This window comes from Lampris incognitus, chromosome 11 (genome assembly GCF_029633865.1).
Source record: "Lampris incognitus isolate fLamInc1 chromosome 11, fLamInc1.hap2, whole genome shotgun sequence".
In the NCBI taxonomy this organism is placed as follows: Eukaryota; Metazoa; Chordata; class Actinopteri; order Lampriformes; family Lampridae; genus Lampris; species Lampris incognitus.
In genome coordinates, this window is record NC_079221.1 from 22,332,734 (window position 1) to 22,343,404 (window position 10,671).

General features: G+C 40.2%; 1 protein-coding gene across 1 annotated transcript in view; it reads right to left on the reverse strand.

The window, feature by feature from the left end:
* Nucleotides 1–4,316: 4,316 nt before the first annotated feature.
* dnah7 (dynein, axonemal, heavy chain 7) overlaps nt 4,317–10,671 on the reverse strand; it is a 304,502-nt gene continuing 298,147 nt past the window's right edge. The window contains exons 62-65 of the mRNA XM_056288870.1: nt 8,880–9,032; nt 7,386–7,563; nt 6,143–6,246; nt 4,317–4,566 (exon numbers count right to left, since the gene is read on the reverse strand). Coding sequence (XP_056144845.1) covers nt 4,360–4,566; nt 6,143–6,246; nt 7,386–7,563; nt 8,880–9,032 — 642 coding nt within the window. The 3' untranslated portion in view covers nt 4,317–4,359. The remainder of the gene's footprint in view (nt 4,567–6,142; nt 6,247–7,385; nt 7,564–8,879; nt 9,033–10,671) is intronic.

A 10,671-nucleotide genomic window follows, 5' to 3' on the forward strand; every position in this document is an offset into this window, starting at 1 on the left:
TTTTGGGGTTGGGCTGAAGGAGGGGAAAGATGAATGTGTTGATACTGCGCTTCCTTGGCCTTAACATTGCTTTGTTTGCTATGTGATGGACTAGCCTTGCATGCACAGTGAATCTCTTTCATGCCCTGTGCTTCCATTCCAAACATGAAACGGTGGCTCACGCATATCTCAAAGTCATGCTGATGGTGTTTACACTTTCCTTCTCTTTGGCCTCAGTCTCGTCAATTCTGTTCTTCCAATTTCCTGTAAACCACAAAGCTGTACTGAAGGAGTGCACCCACTCTACTTACTGTGTTAAGGTCACACTAGCTTTTAGATCTCAATTCATCTGGCATTCCATATCAAAATGCAAGCAACTCAAATTTTAAGTGAAGTTTGGAGCAGATCTACTCAGTGAGATTATATGTTGGAAATTCTTTATTAGGAATATCCCCATGAGAAGTACCATCTTGTTTCCAAGGGGGTCCTCAAGATATAATCCATACAGGTGTTCACGACTGCCTCATTGCATTTGCCTCGGACAGAGTGGACAGTATTCATACTACCTTGCTCCTAGTTTGAAAAATGCTGCTAGTTTGTAAGACGGCACAGGATGTGCTTCCCTGTTAAGAGGCAGCTGTCATAGCCCAGCAACCCACTGCTCATCCATCATAATGTGGTGTTAGTGTGTCAGTTTCGAACCCCCCAACTCCCTTCTCCCTTATCAACCCTGTGCTGTGTCCCGTCATCTGCGCCTTTGTGCATCTGTGGCATGTTTCACTGGCCATTCATCATCGACTGGTGATGTTGTCATGCTGTTCATCATATGTCTAGTGACTTTGTGCCAAGTCCCAGCCACTGGAGCGGCAACACAACCACACCTCACACTCTCATGGTGTCCCTAAAAAGCAGAGAAACGACAGGCACTAAAGCTCCATCAGCCAATACCATCATAGAATATAGCTGGAATAAATGGCTTGGATCTTGCTGCTTCGGGAAACATTTGGACAGCAATTCAGGTTCTTTGTCAAAATATTGGCACTCCTCCAACTTCCTATGGGAGATTGTCTACAATTCTCAGTATTATATTTTCTATAGGTCCCTCCATTTGCTTTTTTTTCCCTCAGAATTATATTCTGTTGTCTGAGTTGATCATGACTTTGAGTATTGAAGTGGTTCAGTGTTAAACAGCTGCCAATGCCTTAACGTTACAATTTGAAACTTGAGTCATGGTCAAGTGTGTGTGTCTGTTTACATAGTTGATAACTAATTATCTGAAATGTTATGTGACCATTAGTTTGTAGGGGTTGACGATCCTGTAGTAGAAATAAGACATCTGTGTTGAGGCTTTTATGTTGTATCAAGTCGTACATGAATCAGCTGCTTCAAAACATGAATCTAGAAATAGACATTAGACAAATTAGAATCAGACACAGTAGACTGCTATTTCTGTCTGTAATGAGAAAAGTGTTTTGAATTTACTAGATTTAGGGTGCTGCTTTATGTAAAAGGTACTGATTAGATTGCTATGCTGTAGACATGTTATATGACAGAGTATAAAGACGGTGAGTGTTGTCGGTGAGAACAAATTTCAGGATTAGGAAAATATTCTTTAAATACAAAATATCTTGACGGTATCAGCAATTGTGCCCCCCCCCCCAAAAAAAAATCATTCCCAAGGACTGCTTTTAGTACTTTTACCAAATAATAAATTTATTAATTGATCCTGACAATCTATGTTTACGAAAAACTTATATCCTCATATCAGACTGAACAATATCCCTTACAATTTCAGCTGTTGGCATTATTTTCACTTCTAATGGATATTTAACTTATCAAAGCATAGGAGAAGGTGTTCAGTATTTTTTTGCCAGATAATATTTCTGTGAGGTAATATTTTGGCTAAATATATTCATCTCTGCTGACTGCGCCAAAAATGGGCCAACCATGGATATTTTCTCCCCGTGGATCTTAGTGCTATCAGTGGCTGGTGCTCATCATTGCCGACGACCCCCGCCCCCCCAAAAAAATAAAAAAACACATTCCATTGGCTGCTGTGTTGCTCAAATGGTATGCTGGCTAGCCTGGCTTCAGCTGTTAAAGCACACAAATATGAGTGTAGCTTCATTTATCCTATCTCCATGTGACATCCATTGTCTGTCTTAACTGGGTGTGAATCAACTTCAGTCACATTAAACTAATGTATTTGAACTGACAGACTCATGCATGAAGCATGAATGAAATAGTATTTTGTAAACTTTTTTTTTAACATGGATTGACTGCAAATATTGTTCTTTGGGGCGCAGAGGAACTGGTAACATAGGCAATAACCATGTTTGCATTATTTACTTGGCCATAAAACAATGTTGTATGTTTCACTATCAGTGGGATCTATCTTTATACATGCTCAATAATCCAAGTAAGAACATCAAAGAAGGTTGAATCAGTTCACCTGTATACGTTTATTGACAGATACGTTTCATCACTCATCTAAGTGATATATTCAGTCTAAACTGACTGCAGGTATCCCCACCCTTACAAACAAAACAGTTGCATAACGACCAAAACCAACGATGGCTTTCATATGCAAATTGCTGTGACCATTATCTAGAGTTATAATGGCCATGTGTACTATTCAGAGGATTTGGGAATGGTTGCAATCACAGCAATGTAAGATGATGATAGATGTACTCTTAGGATCCCCCCCCCCCCCAAGTTCATGGATGGTCGTTCCTCCCCATCAAGGATGTACACATCCTCATCCTTGAAAGAGTGGCCACTGGTCTGTAGATTGGTGTAGACTAGAGTTCTGACGTTAGCTCTTCTGTGTTGTGCCATCCTCTTGGCTAGTGTCTAAATGATTCAACTTTCTTTGATATCAGTGGGATCAAACACCATATCATTTCAATCAATCAGATCAACTACACTAGCCTTACGTTTGGAACCAAATCTGTGTATATAAGCTATTTTACTAAAGCTACTTAATGTATGATGATAATTTAAACAATTTTGTGTGTGTGTGTATGTGTGTGTATGTGTGTGCATATACACACACACACACACATATACAAAACCAAGTTCATAGTTCACCATCCAAGTGTTATTGTTGTTTTGATAAGTGTAATTTACTTTAAAAAGCACACTAATTAGTTCGAATAAGGTTTTCACTATTTTCAAATGGCAATAGGGTATTCCGTTTTGTGATTCCAATCATAGAACATTGAAATTGGATGTGATTTGGATTAATGATTTGCTTGTTGAATAAGTACAAGATCTATCACTTCCAATATTTTTTCCTGATTTGTCATCCTAACTCCTTGCCAAGGACATTCACAGTGCCTTTATGCCCCAAAGCCCACTTGTTTTCTTTACTTTTCATTGGCAAAAAAACAAAACTTGAAGGTCTTTAGCTGTACTGAATTTATTTTGTTGTATATATTGTTGAAGAAACTGTATATGAAATGAGTTGCATCATTGTCGATGAGTGTGAATTCTTCCCATTGAGAAAGGAAAATAAACTTTGAAACGATTCTTTGTCTGATAGAATGGGTCTGATGCCTGCTGACCTGGAGAGACAACCAATCTTTGCAACTAACGTAACTATATCAGTGCTTACTCAGCGATGTATCATAATCATTTAACATGGCACCAGAAACCATGCCAGGATTGCTGAAAAAAGTTATCAGTGATACTTGTATGCCCTTGGGGAAGGAAAGGGAGGACAGGAGCAGTTATTGATTTCTTTTTCTTTCAGGCAAAATCCCATTCATGTAGTATGTTGATGTAATACAGTTCACCAAAAGAAAAAGTACAGGCTCTTGAACTATTTTACTTCAGAAAAAGGACAAAACTCCAAAATGGACAGATACTGGGGCAATAATATTTCCAAGACCTTCAAAAATGGAAATACAAAATTATTTCTGTTGTCATGTAGAAGAAATGCTTTCTCCATTGGTTTGTTAGATAATTTTACAGTATTCTGTGTATTGTCTACATCTACTAGTATTTGTCTATCTTGACTATATTTACTGATTTCAAACCCATTAAGCTTTAGTCCATTCCTCCCATTTTGATTTCATAGTTTTTAGAGGTTTTTCTTTCTTTTTCTTTTTTTCCCTTTCTGGGTGGGCCATCAACAAAACACCATCACTAGTGCCACTGTTAAAATGAAAGTACCAGTGCTTCAGAATAGTGCCCCGTTGTACAGCTTTGGTCAGGAATACCATCTTCTAGTTAACAAATGAGATGCCGGCATCTAACTCAACTCCTCTAATGTTGCATAAAAGAGATCACAAGGGAGACATCAAGGCTAATTTTGTTTATAAATGTACCTCTTTCAGTAACACATCTGATTAAACAGGAAGTAAGCCAAACCAGAGGCTAGGAGCTGAGCTGGCAGAGCAGTGCCACCCCCCTTCGGACCCAGTGCTCAGCGGGCACGTTGGAGTTGAGGGTTATGGCGATGACATAGTTGGTGGAGTGGCCTGTAGTGGACAGGGTGCCGCGTCGCTCGCTGGTTTTGTAGACGGGTGCCAAGTAGCACATCCTCTGGGGGATGTCCTGTCGCTTGATAGGCTTCAGCCACATCTAGACGAAGAGGGTAAAAACAGGCTGTTACAGAGGGAAAACAATGGGGACTTATGGCCTGATGCAACGCAACATTACAGTAAACTGAAGAAGAATAAGTTGCTTTTTTGTTTTTATTAGCCAACTTTTGATCCAAGCATTAACTGTGGTACGAGATTGCACTCTCACTTTGTCATGCAAATTTTAAAGTACAAATAAAAACTTTGGGGACAAACTTTTTACACATTAGCATAAACAAGGATGGGTCCCGTCAGGTTATTAAGAGACCTCTGTTATACAAAAGGGATAAACTCAAAAAACTAAAAAACACTGTTGAGTTGCAGCCAGAAAAATACTCATCAAGTTCCATAACTGGCACCTCTGTGAGATTTGCATTTCAAAGCCTGCCATAGCAGCCTCTTGTTTTACCCCCACAAATAATGAACACATTTTTAATTAAGTTCTGCTCTTGTCAAAAGCTGATTCTGTTAGTAAGTTGCCTTAAAATGTTTGAATATTAAAAAAGTCAGTCTTGTGCATTATTCATAATGCTTGGATGTATTGTCAGGACAAGGAAGAGAGCAGGGGGAAAAAAAAGATTGGAAAACTCACAAAGCAAACAGTCCTAGTTTGTCTGGGAGTCTTCTGCCAACTTGGCCGCTGGCAGTATATTTCCAGCTCAACCTATATTCATACACCGTATCTAGTTGTGTTAATTAAGAAAGCCCCTCAGAAAACGAGGGAGGATGAGAAAGGAAGGGGGAGACCAACTTTCTGAAGGTATGGCATGGAAAGTGCTGAAACTGCTACTCTGCTCTGGGTTCCAGGGAACGGGAGCGTTGAGCGTTCTCCTGGGTGGAACCGAAGCTACTGTTGTTTGTTGTTCTCTCTCCTCGGAGGCCCATAGTAGTCTGTTCTCTTATACACAAGAAGGGATGCCTCGTAGGAGTTTTACAAGTTGAATAAAGATTTCAAAAGCTGATACAAGGAAGATATTATTCCTCCTCTTTTTCTGCCTTGATACCCAGAGGAATTTACAAGAAGAGAAGGAATTTCCATTCCAGTTAACCATTGCCGCTTATATAAAGGAACTGTTATGCAACAAGGAGGCATAGTTTTTATTTTCCATTTCCTTTACCGAGGCATCAGCTGCTGCCTCCAGCAATTTTCACTCCTTACATCAAATAATTGTGTGCTAAGACTTGATACGTACATATACACTCACATTTTCTACAAGAATATGAGCAGTTGAGCTATGGAATTGGAACAGCTGAGAGAAACATAAACGTGACACCTCTGTGTAGAAGTCACAGATGCACGTACATTAATTTTGTCCTGAGCATTACCATATAATACACCTTTCAAATCCAAATGGCTTTCTGGATCCTTTGTTGAAAACTGATTTTATTTAGAAATGCTCTGAGATACCTGTGGTGATATTGGGCTGATGTCAAAGACGTCACTGAACTATGACACCCGAATCTGAGAACATGCATATCCAACAGCAATCAAAACCTATTTTTGTCTAGAAGGATGTGAGACATTTCTTTGGAAAATAAAAAGCGAAGATGAGAAATGTCTAGGTTGCAACTCTTACCACAGGCATAGTGTCGTGTAACACTTTAGGGTAGGACTCGGCAAGGAGTTTGGTCTTTCTGTCCCAACGGGCACCGTCAAGAAAAAGCCCTCGTACGTACATACCTGAGTATCACACACATACATACATACATACATACATACACACACACACACATACACACATACATACACCCATGCACACAAACTAATTAAAAACATCAGATCAATTCCCTTCCAATACAGAAAATTCAGAAGTTAATTACTTAATTTGCCACTTGATCCTAACATAAATGGCCTCTATCTAAAACTATGCAATTTTTAATTTAATTCACTCACTTAAGTTCACGGAAAGATGCCCCCTTTCTTACATGAAAGCATGAGTAGAAAAGAAAAAAATACTTGACTGACAATGTCTCATCACACACACACACACACACACACACACACGGGCACACAGCGACCTCTAGCCTAGCAGTGTAGTCTGTGGTAGTCCGTGTGTATGAGTGCAGTGATAGCTCGGCAGGGGATTGATGGAGGATGAGACTTTAATGTGAATCTTTGATTGAGAGTCCCGCAGTGGAGCCAGAAGCACAGCAAGGGGCTGATGCAGACATCTGAAAGACTGGGGAGGGTATTTCTGACAGTCTCTCTCTCCCACGCTCTCGTTTTCATTGCCTCTCTCCACTGTTGTGTCATTGGGATGGACTGTTTATCTGTCAGTTTCCATCTGGATGTCTACCTCTTGTTTACCAGCTGAAAACTTCCATCCCCCTTGTTTCAGATTCTGCTGTGAAATGCAAATTTACCACTTTCACTTTTCCTTTTACCCTTATTCTTGGAACCTCTCCATCCCTTGTCTTATTTCTCTAGTCCTCTACAGACCTCCTCTGTCTGGCTATTTGTTTATTTCCATTAATCAAGAGTATAATTGCTGAACAATACTGTCCTTTGGCATTGCCCTGCTACACATGAACACAATGACCCATACCTTTTGCAGCACCCGTGTACATCAACATTCTCCTACTGTTGGCCAATAAGCAGCTCGGTCGTTCAACATTTAAAACACTATACCATTTACCTTGATGGTAAATGTTGAGTGAGGATAGCGATGTGCACTCACCACAATAACCTCATTTTTTAACCCTACCAGTAAAACAAGCCACCTTCTCCATTTCAAGCTATCATTCTCACAGTCTCCCTACAAACTGCTGTTGCCTCCTCATGTCTGTGCATGTAGATCATCCTCATGTTTGTGCACGTACCATCCTCAGGGGGCTTCTTGTACTCCTTGTCATCCAGCACCTCATAGTCAAAGCCCAGCAGGTCAATAGGGATGATGTGCTTCCTGGCGTAATTCTGCTGGCCACCTGTTAGGAAAGCCTGGGTGAAGAAGAATCCTGACATCCAGAAGACCACTGGTGTTCCATCTTCATACCAGTCCTGGACACACAGCAGGGGAGAGGGAGAATATATTTAAGACCAAATCTGACCAAACCTGACAAGACCCAGTGGGTTTTGATTGGATTAGGCTGAATTACTCACTCCAAATCTGTGGGTTTGGGATTAGATCCAGTTAAAAAGACTTAAAAACATGTTATTAGCAAATGGTTAGCAATTCTGCACTTTAGAATGAAAACCATGATGAGATTTGGGAACTGTGCCTGACTAACATTGATTTTAAAAAAAAGATTATGATAGGAATGTTTGCCTGCCCTCTAGTTTTCAAACGTACTTCTTGTGTATTGTAAAAGATTTATTTCTAATATTCCTGTTTATGCTTGGTAAAAATACCTCAAGTTCAAGCTGCATTCTCACATTTTTCAACAAATAATATTCAATATTCAAGAATTTATTGCCATATCAACTTTACAGTTGATTTGGAATTTGTTTCGTGTGCTCAAACATAACAACAGTAAACATATAACCACACAATACATACCAGGAGTGGAATGAAGAGGAAGGAGGTGACATAGTGCTCTGTGAATGGATTTTTCTAATCATAACCATGTGATTATCAGACAAGCCAGACAGATAAACAGCCCCATGACTTTTGAAATAACCCCCCCCCCCACACACACACACACACACACACACAGACAGTTTTCCTCTTCACTCCACTGAGCACTGGTGGAAAAGAGAATATTTCTCCAGTGGAGAGGGGGCTAGACATGACATGCAAACTGATTATCAAATGAACCAGTCCACCTAACAAGACAGGTCATTTGCCATGCTAGCTCAGACCATGGGTGCAGAGCACATCACACACACTGCATCCCCATGACTACTGTCTGTTTATAAGTCAAACTGAATAAAACGGTCTTGTGCAGTTCAGTCGGTGGAGCTAGGAACTAACAATGGCAAGGTTAGAGGTTTCATTCCTTCTTTTGTTCAATGGGTTGAATCTGGAATCAACAGAACCAGGGTTAGGGTTGTATTGCTGATGCTCCGAGATGCTTTGGATGAAAACTCCAAACAGATTTTTAAGTAGAGCGGTTAGGATTTGGACTCATATTTAAAAGACATTAAAAGACAACTAAAATACATGTTAATTTTAAAAAAGAAATTAAGTCTTTCCCTCTTTCGTTTTTTTTATTCCCTCCCTCCCTTTCTTTGTCCTCTCTCCTTCACACACCCATCTGTTCTTTTAGGCTTTGCAGCTGTTTAGTTTAACATTTCAGTTCAAAATGACTGTGTATGACTGACTTCCCTCCCATTTCATATTTCTACACCTGAGCCAGTGGGACATGGCAGATTACCTGTAGGAACTTGAGTCGGACCAAGAAGTCGTTGACATAGCTGCCGAGGGGTTTTAGGCTGGGATAGGACTTCTTCATCCACATGCTGGGGACACGGCCCTTCAGAATGCTACTGACCACCTCCTCCAGCTCTGCAGACATCACCACCAGACCCTGAAACACAGTTTATTATTATATGACTGTACAACCAGCTGTTTTTTTTTTTTTTGACAAACTTGAAAGGGTGACATGCTGTTGTGACATGCTGTTATAAACTACTACTTAGTGCACAAGTGCATATTCACATATGCAGACAAGAGCATGAAAACTCTGTATGCATAAATACTCTCACGCTCATTCATCAACCACATACATTTGTTCATGTGTGCACACATACATGCATACAGACACATACCCATGCCTGTATGTCAACCTGATACATATGCTGGTATGGAGAAAACGTGTTAAAAAAAGTTTATGAATTGCTGTGAAATGGTTTTTCAAAAATTGTTTGAGCGCTGAGGAGATGCATACTCGTCTAATCTTCACTCACTCCCAGGGACCCATTACCTACCCTCACTACTTGAACATATGAAGCTGTTCTGACTACGCTTCAATGACAAATGAAAATGAAAATGAGAGTGAGAGAGAAAGAGAGAGAGAGAGAGAGAGAGAGAGAGAGAGAGAGAGAGAGAGAGAGAGAGAGAGAGAGAGAGAGAGAGAGAGAGAGAGGCAAGCACACACACACACACACACACACACACACACACACACACACACACACACCCAGGCTTGTCACTTGAAAACCATCCTCTCAGAGATAGGTGACAGACAGCCACATAATGGGGACTCTTATCACTGTGGAGGGCCCCTTTGATAACTGTAGGCAAGAAGATGCGTTCATTCCATATTCTGATAACCTGACTCTTCAACCCACCACCTGCTTCTATCCTGGGAGACAGAAGCATCTTAATATACACTCATTGAGTCATCCTGGTGTTTATAAGGAGGATCACACAATAGGGAGGACAATAAATAAACTCCATAAAGAGCACACATTCACTTGCAGTGATGCATTTTTTTTTTGGGTGGGGGTGGGGTGTTTAACGTATAATCACTTGTCATGTGTGGCAGCTATACTCAAGTGTATTTAGGGGAAAACATTTTTTTTTTAAAAACCCTAGAAAGATAGAAATATGTTTAATTATGATGATGCACATTTGATACTTATTGATGACCAAACTCTATGTACACCGCCTTGGTTGTGTCACTTTTGTGATCTAAATAGGTGTGAAAGATAACAGTGTTTGTCTATATAAGGTTATAATCAGTGCTGGGGAATTTTCCTGATACCAAATGCCATTAAGGGTGAATGCAACTTGCTGAACTCAAAGTTTCCCCACAAGTGATACATCTCTTTCATGAAGACAAATTAAGTATACTTTAATCAGCTTTTTTTCCCAGTGACCCTAAACTAACAGTCCTCATCAATTATTCAGCACAAACATTACACTGGATGTGTATTTGGTGTTAGCTGACTCAAAGACTAGTCAATGGAATCACGGACATTGTTAGATTTATTTGTTTATGTAATTCACTGACTTGATGAAATTACTTTAGTAACCTGTTTAATGTCTTTGGAAAGTTTTAGACAGTCTTAAGACCACTGAGTGAGCTGCTTCATGGGCAAGAGGGACTTAGAGGGTCCTTACAGACACTGGTATCATTGTAGTGCTGATGTGATCAGGGCCATTTAGGCAAGCAGAAGCTGTTAGATAATGGATGCCCTGCATAATGGTGTGGGGAGGCTTGA